Consider the following 21,013-nt stretch of genomic DNA (forward strand, 5'->3'; position numbering starts at 1 on the left):
TGACTGCCTCCAATAGTGTAATAATACAAAATGTATGATTGGACAAATATGTTTCTCTAACTCCAAAAACAATCGGAGGTAATTTAGGGAGTTGCGGCCTTTGGGTACACTACCTGCTGATAAAACCCTACAGTAAAAGATGTGCAAAGTATTGGAGAGTGTAGGAAGCTTTGCAAGCTCTCCATGCAACTTATATGGCAAGTGCTGATTAAAATCACAAAGACACTTCAATCCTTACAATAAGTAAAACTGTAACATCACTGAGACTTGATTGTAGTTTACATGCTTTGTTTTGACAATAAACAAGAGAAGCTTCCTATGATAGTCTGCCGGTTGTACTATGACTCATTACAAAGGCTTATTTTTTAAAATTACACTTCCTAATAATATACAGTGGTACCTTGGAAGTCAAATGGAATCCGTTCTGGAAGTCCGTTCGACTTCCAAAACGTTCGGAAACCAAGGCGCAGCTTCCGAAGCTCCTGCAGCCAATCGGAAGCAGCGGAAGCAGCACCGGCCGTTCAGGTTCCAAAGAACATTCACAAACTGGAACACTCACTTCCGGATTTGCGGCATTCGGGAGCCAAGGTACGACTGTATACCATTTAGTTAGCCTCAAGTGAAGAGAAAGCAGAACACATTTCCATGGCAGTAGCAAGATCACTGAGGCTCAAGCACCTGGGCAGAGCCTTCTTTTGCCCAGCAAAAAGTTGCTAATGCCAGTAACTGAATTATATTCCTGAAACCACAACTTTTCTGTGTAGTAGCCTGTTGATACCAATGGGTGCTTTACTTCCCCAGAGAAAACTGTTAAATGGTACTCTTCCTGCACACCCACTGAAGGTCAATGGTACATACACTGTTGTAACAAAAATTGCCCCTTCCAGATTAAATTTATACCTGCTAACAACTTCACATCTGTAACTACAAGCCAATTTAATATATTCCTGTCAGCTTCTACACAACGAAAACACACATAAGCAATTTTACACTGTGCTGCACATATGACAGAATTAAACTTTCTGATGGGAGGGTGAACCATTTTCAACGCAACATAATTTGTTTGAACATCACATTGAACACTGATAGTAGCAGGTATGTTTAAAATCAAAATCAAGTACAGGTTGCAAATGTGATCCGTGCGGGAGGCACATTCACAACCTGCAGCAGTCGCAACCCACAGCGTCTGTGCACATGTGGGTCGCAATTTGGTGCTTCTGCACATGCACGAGCGCCAAAACCCGGAAGTAACCCGTTCCGGTACTTCTGGGTTCAGCACGGTACGCAACCTGAAAACGCGTAACTTGAAGCGTCTGTAACCCGAGGTACCACTGTAATTAAATCTGAAAGAGCCTCGCATTAGCAGTTAATCTTTAAGATGGAGAAAAGAATAAAGTTCTTAAGATTCTAAACTACAAATCCAAAATGTGAAATCAACATATAGGACACAACACTACCAATTTAAAACCTCAATGCTTATTTAAACGTCACCTCAAACTACCACAGAATTTTAATCACAAAAAACCTTACCTGAACTACCCATGGACTGTTGGCAAAGGCCATTATATCTCTCTCCTCCCAGAAAAAGGCTGAATCTGATCTTTTGAGCATTTCAAATTTACTAAGAAGTTTCATTGCATAAGCCTTCTGAGTTACTTTATGGCGAACCTGTTGATCAAAGAAAAAGAAGTTACTTACTTTATCAAGACCTCACAGGATTTAAATGAAATCCTTTGTATTTTTGTCTGTGTGACTTGCTATCCATGATATAGAAATCTGAATCCACTTCAATCAATAATAAAAATCAGAGTATAGCTATTTCTACTTCTTTGACCATTTATTTCATATATGAGTTGCACTAAGCAGCATACAAAAATTTAAAAACAACTATCAGCAATATATTCTGGCTGCATTTGCACCCTGGTTACCATAATGTGCTCAAGCACGAAAGAGCCACAGTGAGCCACACAGGATGAAGGGAGTCAGAAGCTTTCTGCAAAGATCAAATCCATTATATTTATTTTAAAATGCTAAAACTCATCTCTTTGCACTGTAACCATGGCAGCTCATATTATATAGGACTGCAATTTTCTGATTTACCATGGCTGCTTTTTAAAAATAGAGGTCTCTGCCTTACAATCCTTTGCTAAGGCACTGGTTTTAAGTTGTAAGTTGCATTAAGACATTGGGATGAATGCTATCTGCCCTGGTGACTTGAGACAGGGGTCATTCCCACTGCGCTATGGTCCTTCCCCTTGCCCTGGTGACTTGTCACCTCCTTTTGACAAAGGCAAGTAGTAAGAGGAAGTTTTGAAAAAGACCTCAAACTCACTGCCCAAAAATTAATGGCTCTCTCTCTCTCCAACCTTTCTGCTAGTGAAAAATGATGTAAGGGTTATTAGTTTATCAATTAGTTCTTCATACTCCTCTTTGCTTGGCTTGCTGTAGGCTTTATGTTTGTTAAAGACTTTTTATTCGTTTATTAATTTCAGCAAAAATGTTCCTTTTAAAGGGATTTTTTTTTCTTGCCTTTTACAGCCTCCTTGTTTTTAAGACCCTTTTGGACTTTTCCACACCTTTTCTCATGCATGATATACATGAAATACATTACAAAGAAAGTTCGCAGTGACATTTGCTGAGAATTGTATGGGATTGCAATCTAATCATGTAGAACCAACATAGATACTAGGTGAAGCTCTCTTTTGCACTGTTGAAGTCTGAATTAAACCTTTCTGGAAAACCAGAACTGGTCCCTTGAGATGAACTGATTAAATAAAAACCCTGAAGTAGTTTCCATTCACATGCATCATCCAATATTCAGTCGCTTGATTAAGTAGTTGATTGATTCATCAATAACACTCTATGCAAAAAGGAAATGACATTAATTCATTTCATGAAAGCAGCCTAGTTGACTGTGATAGCATTTTTTAAGGTATTACAAGGCAAGCAGCCAAGAGTGTGAATAATGTTTGTTAAGTGCTTTGAACAACTGAAATGCTGCTATCTGGTGATGATAATTATGATTTATTAAACTCTCCTAAAAAGCAAACTTATACTGGGAGGAAGTCCCATTGAAAACAAACAGGATTGTGCTGTTAATATCCACAAGTGCTTTATGCATGGAATTTTCAATTCATGCAACATGTTAAAACAACACTTCATTTTTAAGTGAAAGGGCAAATTTTTTACAAAGCACATTTGAGATGTTAACTGGTTCTAGAGTGCCTATTCTGCTGTACCATTAAGTATTGTACTTAAACAAGTTAGAAGCTCTTGCTCAAATGGGATAGAAGAACTCTTTAAAGTTCTTCCACCAGCTTTTTTAAAAGCTTGTTCTCCCCTTCCAACAACCCATCCTGTTCCATGCCAGATCACTCCTATAAAATTAATTACAAAGTCACCTCAAATGGAAATAATGGTTAATTGCTTACTGATTCCTACCCCACACATACGAACAAGTAATACAGACTGACAGAACTTCAAAGTTGCACAATGCTATGAAGATGCTATAAGAGCCACAAATCCCTACAGATCATCTCCACATCTCCACTATCACTCCTGGAATATTCACAGTGACAACTATATTAATATCGTTGCAAAGTGTCAAGAAATTAGATTAATTGCTTAACTGGTTGGCATTAGGCAAGCCACTGTCTTTCAGCTAAATCTACCTAAGTGGGTGATTGTGCTAAAAATGCCACTTTGCACCTGTTTGGAAGAAGGCAGGATATGAAAATAACTATTCTCATAGGGGATAATCAGTTTTCAATGTTTTTCATTTATTTCCCAACCCCCAATTAAACCAAATTGGTGTTTGATGACACTAGTACAAGAGTGGGGAAGCTTGTTGTTCCAGTGGATGAAATAGTTATCTTTCCCCACCCTACTGGCCAACTCTTGACAGGTGAGAAGGACAACCCACCTGTCAATTACCTGATCTCATTATTATGTCACACCCAACTGTCAAAGTCCCAAGCACCTGACAGCCAACTAGTTACCAGGCACTTGGGAATTGTAGCACTGAGCAATGGGCTTTGCTTGTCCCATTACTAGTGACTAGTAAATTCTAATTATCGTAGACAATTGTTATTGCGGACACATTCAGAATAAATACAGTGGTACCTCGGGTTAAGTACTTAATTCGTTCCGGAGGTCTGTTCTTAACCTGAAACTGTTCTTAACATGAAGCACCACTTTAGCTAATGGGGCCTCCTGCTGCTGCCACGCCACCAGAGCACGATTTCTGTTCTCATCCTGAAGCAAAGTTCTTAACCTGAAGCACTATTTCTGGGTTAGCGGAGTTTGTAACCTGAAGCGTATGTAACCTGAAGCGTATGTAACCTGAGGTACCACTGTATTCTAGATGGGTGGCAACTAAGAATTGTTCCTCAGTTGCAGCTTAAACAGCCTTGTATATTGGAAAAGACAAACTGTTAAATATCTTACAAAAGACATACACTGAGAAATATACTATAGATAAGAGATTGTTTTAAGTTTTTCAACATTAGACATATATGGATTAAAGCATATTGTAACCTAACCAGGAAAGGACCAATACCTTTGCAATTTGTTTGTTTAACCTTCTACTGAAGGTGTATTTCCTCATTTGTTTACCTGCAGAGAGGCATTGCTCAGCTACAGCATTGTACAACTGTATAAGCAACAAGGTATTATAACCATGTACACTGCACAGAAGAAGAAGAAAACATCTGCACCTCAGAAGCTGATGTGTGAGTAACTGGGCAAACTTGCTCAATTTACATTAAGCAGCAATCACCAAGTTTTTGAAGACTTTGGGTTATTTTGGAAAGGTTATCAAGTAAAAAGAAGAACAGAGGCACAGTCTTGCGTGGTCAGTGGTCTGCTAGCAGGGCAGTGGAAGTACTTGCAACAAATATATTGGCAGTTCTTAACGAGGAGGAGGAATATGCAAGAGTAACACACATGTTCACTTCTTTAAACTGTTTCAATTTCAATTAACTTGTTTCTTAGTAAACACTTTTGAGATTATACAAAGGACCTTCACTGCATAGTTTTCAAGAAAATGTTTGACTTTCCCCTCACATGACTAGTCGGATGTTAACTTTGAATATTCAACAGAGAGGCATACCCAGACAACAGTAAAATAAAAATGCTATTTTTTTGAACCAGTTAAAAGGGCTTTTTTTTTAGATTTTCCTACTATACTAATGGAACAACTGGTGAAACAAAATGTGGGGAGAATCACAAAATTGCATGAGTATCAGTGAGCAGCTTTTGCCATGTACAGTGGTACCTCCGGTTAAGTACTTAATGCGTTCCGGAGGTTCATTCTTAACCTGAAACTGTACTTAACCTGAAGCACCACTTTAGCTAATGAGGCCTCCTGCTGCCGCTGCGCCACCGGAGCACAATTTCTGTTCTCATCCTGAAGCAAAGTTCTTAACCTGAAGCACTATTTCTGGGTTAGCGGAGTCTGTAACCTGAAGCGTATGTAACCTGAGGCACCACTGTACAGGGCAATCCTGTGCACGCCTACTGAGAAGTAAGCCTCACTGAGTTAAATGGGACATTCCCATGCTTGTACATCATTGGAGACTGTTCAATAATTGTCCCACACCAGCTAGTGCCCATATGCAAGAGTTCATTTCCTAGCCTCCTTTTAAAAATGCTACTTTGCCTAACATGCTCTTGGCTGCAACAACCCTGTATACAAGGAAAAGGTACTCATGTAGCCAACTTGTGAAGATGCCAGCATGCATTTGCTGATTTGGAAGCACTGCTGGATTGAGAGGGTGATCTGGGGAAAGACATCTTGCAGATGTACATTTGTTAGGTCTTAATATAAGTCAAAATTTTAAGTAGGACTCAAGATTAATGGTGACACACCTTGTATACACAGGGTCACTTAATACTGTTTATATTATTAAGGCTACAACTTTCAGATGATTAGTTAGACTGACTGAGACTGTGGGAAGCTCTTAGTTTATTATTATTCTCCACGAAGTTAAAACAAACAAGCTATTACAACTAAGTAAATGCCCAAGAATGGGTGGGGGTTTACCCTCTACTATCAAGAGACAATGACATATCATTTAACTAATATCTGGGATTGGATTAGATTGTCTGGTCTTGGGTGTGGGTGGGTGGGTATCCCACTTCATGCTTTTGAAAAGAACATTCTCCACTTCCTTTCTTGACGAATCCTGGGGAATTATATATATGTATCCAAATATCATGGTTTCATATCAAAGAAGACCAACATTTAAGAAAAATACAGTTGTCCAGGCAACCCACCAACCCAAACTGGATAAAATGTAAGAGAATATGAAGGACAGCAACACTTCCATGATGCAATGATAATGAACCAATTTGTAAGAGCGAGAGAGATTGGGGGACCTGACTCCTTAGGCTAAAGAAAGGGATGCATAATTGCAATGTTTTTATACTGTAAGCCCATAACTTACTTTATGGTTATTTTCCATGGATCATGCCTAGAACCAAAAACACATACTCAAAATTCACTAGGTTCAATGGCGGATGGGACTGCCAACGTCATTTTCCCTGGAACCCCACCGCCTTTCTAATTTGTATTTACCGTATTTTTCGCTCTATAACACGCACCCAACCATAACACGCACGTAGTTTTTAGAGGAAGAAAATCCGTAGGCATGCCACCCGTAGGCATTTCCTCCATAACACGCACAGACATTTCCCCTTACTTTCTAGGAGGAAAAAAGTGAGTGTTATGGTGCAAAAAATACGGTATTTATTGCCACACACATAAAGTTGAATGTGCACAAGTTAAATGCACATAACCTGAAGGGCCATTGAGACATATGAACAAGCAATAGTTGTTCAAGTGGACAGCATACACCCCTAAACTTTCTATTGGATACACCTTGGTTGCCCTTGGATAGAAGGAAACTGAGTGAAATAGAAGCACTTTTACTATCGCTGTCCAGTGAAATTATTAGTGAGTAAATTGTGGAAATTTTTGCTGAATATCTTTTTAATATTGATTCCTGGTAACGTATATGATATTGAAATAAATAACTCAAATAAAATAAAATAAAGCAGTTAATTATTCAACTCCCATCATGTCCATACAGTTGGGCAGGGGGGATAGGACTTTGAGCTACCAATAAACAGGATGCAAAAGCCCTGTCATTTGATCACTGGAAATCCACTCACCATGCAAACGGAAGCTAGAGTGAGGGGGGGGAAAGAATATCAGGAAGCCAGAATCTGCACACAAAAAATCATATTGTATACTATATGACACCTGTAGTTGAACAAAACATGTTCTTAAATGGTGTGTTCAATAAATATAAAGGAGATTGAGCCTAACTATACCAGGTATTTCAAACAAGTTAAACTTGAACGCAAATTCAAAGGTCTTATAAGGACTGTAAATTCTTACCAGCTGTACTTCACCAAATGCACCTCTTCCAATCACTTTAACAACATCGTAATCTTCTGCTTTCATTTGAAGACCACGGATATTTTCCACAACTTTCTCATCTAACAATTTTAAAGAAGGCATTACAGTGCACACCAACAGTTTATACAAATACAATCAGTCATGTGTTTTGAAAAAGCTGACAAAAGGTTCTGTCCATTTTAAGCCTTTTGTACAGAATAATTACAGGATTCTAGTCAGCTAACTTTTACTTAGAGCAGACCCACTGAAATTGATGAACCTAAGTTAATCATAGTTATTAACCTCCAGAACAATTTTCAGAGGGCACTGGGGGCTGCCAGGGACAATGGAAATCAGCCACCCCCCATCCACAAACAGACACTGTCCACCAGATAACCAAGTGGATATCATCCTCTCTCTCCTCCCCTCTGTCTACATGAAATAGGAAGTATCTGCATGGGTTGTATCCAGTGCTGCAGTCTCATTTGCACAACATACTTCTGTATGCCCAACAGAGTTCTTCCTTCTCCTCTGCCACCTGCAGCCTCTTGCATGCCCTCAAAATTTGCTCCAGAGGGTTGGAAAGCACTCTAGAGCAGATGGAGGGCACAAGGGGGAGGAAAGGGAAGGGAAGTCCAGTTGAGCAAGTGGCAATCCAATTGCTCAGTGTTGGATACAACCTAGATGATATCTATCTAAAATATAAAACTGTTAAGAATGTCATGACACTGCAGGTTGTGTGGCCACAGATTGGTGGTACTAGAAATTTATTGGGTGGCAATAAACTAGTGGTACTAGAAATTTATTGGGTGGCCGACTGGGCAGTAGAGGCCAATGAGGGAGAGAGCAGGTGGCCAGGTAACAGAGGTCAGCACTGGAGAGGCTGGCAGAGGCCACAATGACTGGCAAGAGTTTGGCAGAGTGGGCAGTGCAGCCAGCAAGAGAGTGGTGGGGTGGAAGACTTGCAAAGCACAACCGCTCTCTGAACCAGCATCTGCCCCCTCTTTAAGCATCGCTGGAGTGATGTTAAGGGGGGTGGGGCAGGCACCATTTCAGAGAGCAGTTTGGCTGGAATCTCCCCTGCTGTTGCTGCCACCAGTGCTGTCGTTTTCAGAAGTGGCAATGGCGGCAGAGTTGGGCTGGGGAGAGGAACAAAGCAGAGAGAAAGTTTTCAACACTTCTGAGCACTTTCTGAATGAGAAACATGAGGTGGGGGCATTTGATGGCACGCTCCCACCCTCTCAACTGAAGGGCACACCTTTCTCAAGGCTTTCAAAAGCTTCAAAGGTCCTGCTCCTAGATGTGCAGGAAGAGGAGAGGGAGAGTACAGTGAATCTAAGACTCAGTGCACCTCATTCATGTTTGTGTGGGTTATACTAAACTATAATTTGGTAAATTGAAGTTGGCAGATTGTATTGTCAAATATGGTTAACAGCACAACTCCTGTTTCAAAATTTTAATATAGCTTGGGCAGACAGGTGAATAAAAAACAGTTTCACCTAACATTAAAAAACAATGACAAGTATTGTATATAAGAGAAACTTACATCTGTTTAAGAAGTTGTCTATGTTCTTGTTTTTCCTCAATGCTGGGTAATCCAAATCAAGAACTAAGGAATTCAAACTATCCTATAAAAAAACACACACATACACATATATAAGGTTAATTGTAATTATATTTTAGAGTAGTTATCCTTTTCCACTCCACACTTACTTGAACAGATATAGCATCATGGAATGTCAAGTACATACTACAAATAGACCTGAATAAATTATACATAAATTCTTGCAGCATCTACATTGCAAATATAACCTCCTTGGGGCAAAGACATCTCACACTTTTCAAAAGCAGATCAGGATATGTAATACTAACTCCTAATTTTACAAGTCATTTAAAAACAAAACTGCAAAGCCAGACAGAGAATGGAAAAGTGAACATAAAATTAAATAATCTTTGGATCAATTTGTAATATTCCTAACAGGACTACACCAGATTAAGCATACGCTGAAACACCATCTAAGTGAAAGAACCACTCTGGCAAAATTGAAACAGGGATGGCATGTTCTTTTGTTTTTCAGTATTGCTAACTGATGACCTCTGAATTGGGAGAGATGGCTGATCTTTATATTTGAATACGATAAATATTTATCTTTACAAGGTAGGTATCAAAAAGTCCCTATAGATGAGCTGAATTGGAGTAATAAACACTTTACACCCTACTTCTGACCATAGAGAAATTGCAGAATTCTGTATTAGGTGCAGCTGTCAATAAAAGGCAGCCCTGCCTGCAACCCAGTGTAGAAGCCTAGATGTGAAGCTGCCAACACAGTCTGATATACGGTTGATTCAGGTTTCACAATGCAATTCATAATGTAACACCACACAGTTAACATGAGGTGACTAAACGGAGCCTTCACATAAAAGGAGCAACATGGTTCTGAATAAAAGTTACTGGGAACACGACATGGGAATAAAAAAGACAGAGGAACAGTAAAGTGACTATAAGCTCCTCTCTGGGGTCCCACACATTTGCTTGTTCTCTCTATTATGTCATACTTAAATTCTATTTAAATACATACTGCCATAAATATTGCACACATGTGTTAACATTAATTTTTTAAAAATCCAATGTTAACTATTGATGTGATATTCTTGTCTTCTGTTGTAAGGGGGAAGTTAGGGCTTGAAAAATTAAATTATTTCAGATGTAGGTCCCAAAGTTTTGAGTAAATATATATACTGGCCTCATTTCAAAACATTTGAGGAGCATGGCTTCAGCCATATAACTGTTGCTGAGGAATCTCCAAATAAACACATCCACATCTCAATCCTAAACGTATTTATTTAAAGGTCACAGATTTAAGCGGCCAATTAGCAAGCAAAGGTTTTTAAAATTACTCCCTGCTTCTGTACTATAGATATAAACCCTGATGAATGTTTGGGGGGGTCAAGAGATTATGTAGTACAGCAGGCCATCTATACTAAAGATAAGTAATCCAGGAAATGACATATCCTCTGTCTAGGCCTCATAGATAAAAAAAAAACCACTTCAAACAGGAAGTATGTTATTATAGTGATTTCACTGTTCACTTCCGATCTTCCCTTTTTGTCAAAGTTTGAAGTCAACCAAACTAAAAATAGCATTATCTAACAAAACACACCCAAGGCAAAAGCAAGTACAGCACAACTATATGTACAAATATGCATTCATAATAGTTTTCTTTTTTCAATAATTTCTGAACTAGAGTTTCTACTCCTTACTACGGTTGTACTTCTCTCTGGATTTGGAAGGGACATTTTCCAGGCTGATACATTAATGGAAGCCAGTTACACCAATTTAATTGTCTTCACTATTGACATAACAAAACAGGTGGATGACCTAGCTTAGCCATCAAGGCATCCTCAGCAAAAGTCCATCGTTACTCAGAAAGCTCAGCTAGAAATCAGCCAGAAGTCCTGAACCAGCTTTCTAGCAAGCTCTCTCAGGATGTAAGTAAAGAATAATAATATGGAAGCATTACTGATCTCTGGCATGTTGTGAATTTTACAAATATGCTATTAATTAGTAAGTTTATGAAAAATGTGAATTTTGGGTTAAATGGGATGTGACAAGAGACAAGAGATCTGAAATCTCAATCATTGTCAATTAAAAATGTTAATATCCAAATATATCATTTAGAGAATAATCATTTCAGAACCTGATCTCTTAAGAGACAGAAAAGCTAGAAGTTTAAAACCATATTTTAATATTTTTGTTTATAGCAAATTGAACTCTAGTCAAGTTCTTTTTTAAAAATCAGATTCTTATAAAAGAACTAAGTTACTAATGAAGACTCAAACTTTGCATGTAAGCAGAAATAGTTTCCAACTTTTCATTTTTCTTCATTTGTCACTTCCCACACAGTTCATCTGCTGCTTTTTTCTTCTCACAGTCAAGGAGCGTATCACAAAATCTTCTATTTCTGTTGTGGCACTGTAGTCACGAAGACTCAATTATCTAATGTAATATGTTCTGAGCAGATGCCAATATTCACTTATGGATTCTTCAGCTGGTTTTAGTTTTGAGTTAGCTTACAAGTCAGAAATTGAGGAAAGGAATAAATCCCAAAAGAAAACCACCACCAGTATCCTGAAGTTTAGAATTCGGTAAATTCAACAACACAGATAATAGAAATTCATTATGCTGTTTATGGAGGGTTTGGGCTCCCAGATATTTATTAAGTCTCAAGAGATAACACAAACATCACTCTACTCCCCCCACTGTCAAGGCACATCTCCACAAGGATGTATTTCCTGGTACTCTGGAGCTCTATCTTACTAGACAGTAAAGAAAGTCCTGTATAGACCATGTTTGCACTCCCTCCTTCAATAAAGCAAGATGGACCAAGTGGTTAAGACCCTGGAATAAGGGGGATATGTGAAACCAACCCAATATTGATGGTTTTCTGCCTACCGTTAGGTGAAGGAGTAGAGATGTTTGGGAGAAAATCCCATGTATACTCTGTATCATCATATCCTCTCTATAGGAGATGTGCTAAAGTGATTTTACACCCCTGCTTTTGAGCTGAACTGAATTCCCACAGGTTCATTCATTCCCTTTCATTTTCTGAGAACACATCTAAAAGCACTTTGTTAATTTTAGCTTCAAGGTTTCCCTCAACATTTGAAGCTTATTCCCATTCCCATCAGCAGGTCAATACCGGGAAAGGTACTTCTTTAAAAAAATAGAATTGCTGCTTCATAACTTGCTTCATAACTTGTAACCTTCCATTACTATTACTATAAATAAGGAATACAAAATAAACATAAAGAAGACTGAATATGCTTTGAAGAGGTTATGTATTTGGAGAGGAATAGCAGAGCGCATGATACCTCTGAGAGGACTGCATCATTTTCCTCACACCTTACCAAGATGGGAAATGCAGTCCTACAATATCTGAGGAGCCACAAGTTCCCCAGACCCGTATTGAATAGTGAGACAAGTTACTCACAGGCTTTCATAGTTGTCGGTGATGAACTACAAGAAGAGTTAGGAGGGAGAAAATGAGCTATATAATAATACAGTAGACGCTAAAATATCTAATGCACACCCCTAAATAGAATAGAAAATGACAGTGCTGCCAACTTAAATACTATGACTAATCACCAATTTTATAAATGGCTTGACGTAGTCCTAATTTTAAAATATCACTCCAAGCAGGGACCTACAAGGCAGTCATTGGGAGGTGGGAGGAAGGACAGGGATATTATTACAAATTCCTCTTGTTTCAGTTAAGGAGACACTAAGGCAAAGGAAAAAGGTAATGGGCTGAAAAGCAGGAACCCAAGGAAGCAAAGGGAGATAGAATATGACTACTGGGAACTGTGGGCCAGGAATCCAATGGGATTTAGAGTTGAAGAGAGAGAGAAAAGGAGTCAGAGAAGTCCAACAATATCTCCACTATGCTTTTCTCACTCAGTTGTCACTTTATTTTTAGGAAAGTAAATAATTCAAGAAATGAAGGAACACAGAGAGAGCTTGTGTATGAGAACATGGCTACAGTTCATCTGAAAGGTTGTGGAAGCGGCATCATTGTATACTTTAAGCATTCTGGGCACGAGGATGAAGGCATCTGCATTGTCAGCCAGAAACATATCTATGCTTGCGGAATTAAAATAGAGTTTACTACTATATATAAAGTTAATGTACTCATCATTAGCTAAAAATATAAGAGCTGGTACCTTGCAGCATACCTTGATGCTTGAGAGGTCACAGCATATATAGCTGCATTACTTCCAGCTAAGTACATATTCAATCCTGCATGTTTGACCTAACTGGAAATCCTTTCACTGGATACTTAAATAGGATTTCTAGAAATATTAATCTTTCTTTGAATTGACTCATGATCTGAAAATACAACCCACGCTGCTTTGTGTGCATATATCCATCTCTATCACAGTTGTTCATGGTTGAAGACTTTGATTCTGATGAAGCATAAAGGAGCAGAATATATTTAACACATAAACCTCCCATATCTCCAGCTATCAAAATATATAAGGCAATAGTAATATCTAAAGGAGTCCCACCAAATTTGCCAATAATAAGCAATGTACTTGTTATATATTCTTATGGAGTTATTTTGAAGAACAAATATTGCTATATTCTACCATATAAATGCTCCAATCAATTCTAAAGAGGTCCCCAAACTGGCGTCCCTGGGTGTCATAGTACCCATGAAGGCTTCCAGTGGTGCCCCTGGGCAGGTGCCCCAGATTCTGAGTTTTCATGGTTACCAGAAGACTGAAGTATCCTCAAGAGCAGATGATGGGGTTGTGCAGGGGAGTGAAGGGAGATGCGAGAAAGGAGAATCCCCATGGGGCAAGTAATTTTCTGTTGTGAAAGTCTGAATAGCAACACACAAGAACAGCACACAAATATGATGCTATCCTTCCACAAGATTGCTGTCCTATCTGGGTAGACAGCTGCTTGCCCCATCACTCTTTCAAAGTATGCAAGTCATGCATTCTGATCTCCTGGAGATTTGGTGGCCGAGAAAACACCACTGGTAAGGTAAGCATTAAAAACCACCTAATGAAGAAAATCCAGGTCTGGACACAAGGTAACCTTATACAAAGAATGGGACATTATACCACAAAGCACAAAACTCACAATAATGCCTGCCAGGACCTTATGCTAGAGAGGCCATTATGAATAATAATGAATAGGTTGTCATGAGCTTGCACATTAAAGCAGACAGTGTCATAAAAAAGTTGCACAAACAGACCTGAGGCTTTATGGAAGTGTATATAGAGAACTAAATGAGACAACACTTGACACACCCCTTGATACATGCACATATGCTCCATGTCTCTCTCTCTCTCTCTCTCTCTCTCTCTCTCTCTCTCCCCCCTTTTTAATTGTTTTTAAAGATTTTCTCCATGTCTCTTATTAAAGGAGTTTATAAACACCAACTTTCTGGCTAGAGTTCTACAACATGGGTCTTCAGTTGGTAGATTAAGTTCAGGACCCATTACTGGACTGCTGTCTGACATAAGGCTGGTTGCAACAGCAACAGTAACATCATACAAACATGTAGTAAAAGATTAAGAAGTAGATCCTCAAAATGCATGTTTGAGCTAAAGGTGGGTTCTGGATTGTAAAAAGCTAAAGTTCTATAATATTCCTAGAGCAGGAAGACAAACGCAGAATGGATATCCGGGACTGGACAAGGACCCCAAAAAGGAGCCCTATGCTGAACATATTGCTGCTTATGGCAAAGCAATGGAGTTTACTTTTTAGCACTTTTCCTTATGAGCAAATAAGAAAAGGAGAGTGTGTATGCATGCGGTTACATGCTAATTTGAAGTTATTATTACAGCATCTTGGGAATCTACAAATTAGATCCTGCAGTGTGTGAGAAGAAGTTTGCTCTTGCAATGGGTCTATTGTCATCATAGCTAGATCAATTGGTAGAGCATGAGACTCTTAATCTCAGGGAAGTGGGTTCAAGCCGAACGCTGGGCAAAAGATTCATTGATGAAGCCACTGGACTACGTGGGATGAAAAACAGAGAGCTGCAGTAAGAGGTGAAATCACAGAACCAAAGAAAAGCTATGCTGGATCTGACCAGCAAAGGTCGATTTAGTTCAGAATCCTCTTTTCTGCAGCGGCAAATCAGATGCCTTTTGTGAAACTCACTCTCCTGCTGTTATTCCCCAGCAACTGGAATTTAGGGAAATGCTGCCTCTGATAATGGAGGTAACATATAGCAATCACGATTACTAGCCATTGATAGCTTGGGGAAGGGTCACTTTGCAAAAAAAAAATATTCAAAAGCAAGCTTGCTGGTATATACTTGCTCAGGAATGAACCGTTAGCATGCCAAGTAAAAACGTCTGATGCAAGAATCTCACATACAATGAGATCTTAAAATTAAAAAAATTCAAACATGTAACCCTGCATGTGAATCTCTGGTGTTTTACAATGCTATCAAGAATAGCATGTGCCCTATTGAACATCTGCATCAGCTCTCAGAACCTAGTCTTCAAAAAAAAGTCTAGGGGAGGTCAACTGACATATTTGCAAATAATCACTGAAAACTTTTCTGAACAGAAGGTCTTTTCCCAGGGAAGAGATAGCATGGTGATTATTGCTTTCATTAGTAAATGTTTCCTTTATTTTAGACATAGTAAGTGATATCACTCTTTTATTTATTTGTTAATTTGTATCCCTCCTTTCTGTACATGCTTAAAACTTGAGGCAGCACATAAAACTAAAACACAGTGCAAAAATTAAATACAAATTCCTAAAACATTCAGCAACGAACAGCGGAAATAAAAGCACATAATCGTCAACATAATGGAAGAGGGTGGAGCTCTAGCCTTGAGTGTGCTGAAGGCGGTAGTGATAGGAATATTAGGATTGCTCAATGTTTTATATATTCAAAACATTTTACCACCCTTCATCCTGTTTAGTACTTCAGGGCAGTGTACAATCAATTCTTTCACAGTGCAAATACAAAGACAGAATAGATAAAAATCTTTAAGACAACTAAAATTACAAGCTAAAATGAAAAAGACCACTTTTGCCTAGTGCCAATAAAGACTGTAATTTTGAGGTGAGGTGATCCACTTTAGGGAGGGCATTCCATAACCAAATTTCCATTGCCAGGAATCCCCCCTTTTTTGCCCTTTCTTATTCAATAATACACCTCTGAAAAAAGAGACAACTGGAGAGGGCCTCACCAGATCATAAAGCCCCAGATTTATTTTCTTGGCTTTTAACTTGATGGATTTTAAACTTGTTGCAAAGGAAGGGGTGCTCTGAGCACATAGGTATGACAAGAGGAGATCCCTCAGGTATTTGGGTCCCAAGCCATTTACAGCTTCAAAGTTAAATACCAGCAGCGTAACTTCCTTCTGGAAGTTATTTTAAAATTGGCAAGATATACATAAATCCAGCTATACCAGTTAAGATTCTGGTTGCTTCCAAATCACCTTCAGGAACAGTCCCACATAAAACGCACCAGAGCTTTAATCACTGTAGTCGAACTGTCCCTGTCCAGAAATGACCACAACTAGTAAATCAGCTGGTGCTTTGTGCCAACAAGGGCAGGTGGGCCTCTAGAAACAAAGCTGGATCTAAGACTATTCTACATGCCCACCTGCTTTTTCAGGGGAAGGAAGAGCAGCCACATCCAAAACAGATCAAATGCCAATTCCTCAGCCCAAAAACCACCTACCCACACCACTGTATTATTAGTATTCATTTTCAGTTAACTGCTGAATTCAAATGGCAGCAGTCAGGCTTGATATCATACTGCTTACCTCTGTGCAAAAATATGACCCCTGGAATGAATATTTTAAGAAGCGGCTTAAGATATTATTTTTAAAGTCTAGACAACACCTCCATCTATGGAGAGAACTTGAACTCAAGATCCATGTCTTAAGAGGCTTTAAAATTTACAAAAATATGGTGTGGAAGCACAGAGAGGGGGACTATGAGGGTTTATCTGTTAAACCAGCTTTGCAATTCATCTCACAACAAAGGCTCTTTGCTCCAATCTCTCTAGGACCAAAACAAATTAGGATCCACTCTGGAGTCTTTATAGCACATTCTTAAGATAAAATGTAGCATCTATCAGCAATGTGACAGCAGAATAAATATTTTTCTGAATAATGCTTTTAATATCCACTTTCAGAAATGGAATCATATATGGAGCGCCTTTAAAGAACTAAACTACCAACTGTTTTCAAAGTCAAGGCAACGATGAATTCCCCCACCTCTCCCCCCCCCAAAAAAAAAGTACTTTAGTGGGAATCAAGTTTGAAGTTCTCTGCTTTTCAGTAATAGATGTAATGGAAAATATTTTTTGAATTAGACACTGAACAAAGTGAACTCATGCTCCAAATTCCAAAAAGGAAGTTTGTCATACCAACACTTTTGACACAAGTTAATAGTTTTGTTTTTTTAAGAGGCAAACTAATCCTTTTCCATCTTGTTGTTTTTACAGTTACATTTGTGGTTGTGAAAATAAACTCTCTAAGCTTTCATGCTAAGTCTTCAAAAGCCTACATTCAAATCCTAACTAGTATTCTCTGAATTCTGCCTCAATGACTCCAATGGCTCTTTCTATCAAGGATATATGTTTATAACAGCATTTAAGCTTCCTTACAGCATATATACACAATAAACCCATACCTTTTTCTCGTTCTAGAGCTGCCTTCTCCAGCCTGGTGCCCTCCCCGATAATCACAACTCTCCTCCCCTAACCCCTTCAAATCTAGGAGTTACCCCAACCCCCTAGAGGAGAATTTGGAGACAGGGCATGGGGGGGGGGGATTCTGCTATGCTCCTGGAAGTTGTTCCATATGCACAGTTATTTAGTTGAATACAATATTTAACTTTTTAAAAAGCAACTCCTAAGAGATTTTATCTACACTGATATTAGTCTATCAACCTGAGATAAAATTCCTTGCAACAAATACAAATGAAAGGGGGGATTCTCTACAAAATATTCTACAGTGCTGAGCTGTGTAATTAGTTTGCACAAAAGTCCTTCACGGCATAGTATTGCATTTCCTGACTAGGCTCAAACTGAAAAGGGTTACATAAACATTGTATTGCTTTTCAACTGGCTTGCTGTCTGTGTCATCCACTCAGCAAAAATTTACATGCAACCCAGGAACCTCTTTAGCTACCTATTAACAGAACATGCAAAGCACTGTTGAAATCTCACAACACAAGAATTTGATCCCTGTCTTGCAGCCTGTGTATATCTATAAAATGCTAGTCATTTCACTATGGGAATGCTGACAATATCAGTACTATCTCCTATTTCCAAGCCAAAGAATACTAACTGATGTTTTGTGGCCATTGCTAACTTAACAAAGCTATAAGTTTGCTATTAAAATGAAGAGGCCCATTTTATCCAGCTTCTAAATTAAACAGTCAGGGAGGTCCAGCCATCAAGATATGTGTCAAAAACATTACGTACCTCCATGAAAAGTGCTATGGAAGTGTCTTCAGGCACAGGATGTCAGAAACAAGGACTGAACATAGGACCACAATTCCCCAGAACTGTTATACATTAAGACAGCCTTTTTACTCTCCACTCATTCAATATTATCATGAAAGCAGATGTTAATACATCTACTATAGAAAAATGACTCCATTTACCTATAGTTTGTGTTCCATATAAACATCCCCCTTAATCACTGGCCAAAACTTCTGCCAAATACAGAAGTAAAGGGGGCAATGTCAAACTCATATACACTGTGAAGGAGACACACTGCAGGTACAAAAGCGAGAGAGAGAGATAGCCAGAATATTCCTTGCTTTTATGTAGCCCAGCCTACTGTGGAGACAGAACTAGAGGAAATGGAGTAGCTTAAAAAAGGAACTAAAATGTATCTCTGTATTTCCACAATGTTCATTCATAAAATTAAACAGTCTCCCTAAACACAGTAAAGTTGTAAACTATTTTCTTTTTAAACTCTGAACCTTGCAACATATTCACACTCCATGTTAAGTTTGGCAAAACCTGGTGCTTTATGGGAGTGTCCATTACTATTCAATAACTGGTCCCAACTACCTAGGATAAATAGCCCTCTGAACCAGTCCTGCTTTCTGTTTATTTGAACAAACATTTCTAGCTCATAGTGCAAACTAACAAACTAATTAAGACTTTGAGCCCATATTTTCCCCCAAATGCACACAGAAGAATGCAACTGCAGAGAAGAACTCAACAGCATGATCATGGCAGCCAACCTGCCCACATACCTCCAGTTCACACACTGCTTCTCTAGGGTAACTGCATGCAGGGCTGGGGGAGGGGAGTCAAAAGAATGTCTGAGAACCGGCCTTTAGACAAGAACAAATGTATACCCCTAACTTGGAATCTCAATTTATAGTACAAACTGCAACACACATTTGATACTGCTTTTAAATGAACTGCATATTTTAAATAGCCCAGAACTGAAAATTATTTTCACTAAAACTGTCACATATTTTCAGTATACATCTCAAGTAACAATCTAGTATCACTAGAAGTGGTATTATTGTCTCATATAAATGTAGCATAATTTGCTGAGTTGCTTAAAAAGAATTCATACAGCACCACCATCACATATCAATAGGTGAGTTTACATAAATTCAAGGGTTATTTTTTTTCCATGGGGAAACAGACTGCAAGAAGTTTATTTTTGTATTTTCCTGCCATAAGAATCAGGAACAAGCACAAGGGAGAGAGAAAGGGCGGGGAGTCACATCCTGATGCAAAATGAACAAATAAGGCTTTCTGGTCCTCTCAGACTTCCTCAGATTACAACTGGAAACAGTCCCATAGTTTGCACATAATCTTAAAGCCAATATCCTTTCCCACACAACACAGCCAGAGTTAACTGGAATAAACAGATGCTTAATTTATACATTTTTTATTGGGGAGGAATCAATACTCTGTATTTAACTTAAAAGAAACATCTAATTTACCTAATGCTAAGGACTGCATCACACAAGACATTTTGCAGTACTGTACATGCAAAACAGTCATTCCACATTGCTTGCACAGACAACTATTACATGTGAATCTGCTAATCAGAGTTAACAGCAGTGATTTCTGCAATCATAGCAGCACTTTTTCAAACTACCACAACACTCATTGAAATTCTTGCCAGTTATATTCATGATTGATTTACACCTTGCATTGACCACAAAATGTATTCTTAAGGCAGTAGAGACCACTTGTATGGGGAGAAAGAGAATCTGGGAACTGATTTAACCAATACTGCTTGAAGTTGACAGTAAACCTTTAAGACAAATATGCAATAAACAGTTTGACTAGGTAATTCAGTCAAGAACTGCAAAACTAAGGTGGACCAAGAGTTTCTGAATATGTGAGTTCTCAGTTTGTATTCTGAGACAAGAGCTATTTGCTAAGTTGTGCAGCAACATCCTCCATTAAAATAAGGATAAATCCCTTCAAAAGTGGAATAGCTGTTAATCATAGACTTCTCTCAACAACCTATGGCTTCTTTAGAAAAATTAACTTTTTGCAGTGTTTTTTTAAAAACATAAATAAAAGCATCCAAACACAATAAAACTGTAGCCACAATTAAACTGGTTAATGAAAAGTGAAAAATTGACAGGACACTTCAAAATTAAGGCCCTACACATTAACACTTCCTACAGAAGGTGGCATTTGTGACATTTAACTATATATTAATTTTAACATGTGAGCTGTCAAAGTGCCAGTGTTGAAGAAAGTGAGTAACCATGTTCCTTGTGACTCCCTACAAGTATGGTGTGTTTTCAAGTGTACGGAACACTGGTGAGGGTATAGCTCAAACTTTATGTTTCATAATCACCCATAGTTCCAAGGAGAAAAGAAGCAGCATGAGCTATTTAAATAACCACATCAAGATGATACAAGAACAAACTGTCAGCACCTCTCTGCTTTCACAGGAGAATATATGTTATTTTCATTCACCCATTGCACAAACAGTAGGAGAGAAAGAGTCAATAAATTACAAATCTTGTTGATGTGTGAGCAAACCATACTATAACATTGCCTTAGTTAACTAAGTCAGTGTACTGGAAGAAGCGAAGATCACCAGTTTCGAAGCAATGATTCT

The 21,013-nt window shown here is 38.5% G+C and overlaps 1 protein-coding gene across 6 annotated transcripts in view; it reads right to left on the reverse strand.

Annotated features, from left to right (window-relative positions):
• The window catches only part of ROCK2 (Rho associated coiled-coil containing protein kinase 2), a 72,434-nt gene that overhangs the window by 42,941 nt on the left and 8,480 nt on the right, over positions 1 to 21,013 (reverse strand). For all 6 annotated transcript variants that reach the window (XM_053380996.1, XM_053380991.1, XM_053380990.1 and 3 more), the window contains exons 2-4: positions 8,949 to 9,030; positions 7,403 to 7,503; positions 1,531 to 1,668 (exon numbers count right to left, since the gene is read on the reverse strand). In XM_053380996.1, the coding sequence (XP_053236971.1) occupies positions 1,531 to 1,668; positions 7,403 to 7,503; positions 8,949 to 9,030 (321 nt within the window). The remainder of the gene's footprint in view (positions 1 to 1,530; positions 1,669 to 7,402; positions 7,504 to 8,948; positions 9,031 to 21,013) is intronic.

This window comes from Podarcis raffonei, chromosome 3 (assembly GCF_027172205.1).
Source record: "Podarcis raffonei isolate rPodRaf1 chromosome 3, rPodRaf1.pri, whole genome shotgun sequence".
In the NCBI taxonomy this organism is placed as follows: domain Eukaryota; kingdom Metazoa; phylum Chordata; class Lepidosauria; order Squamata; family Lacertidae; genus Podarcis; species Podarcis raffonei.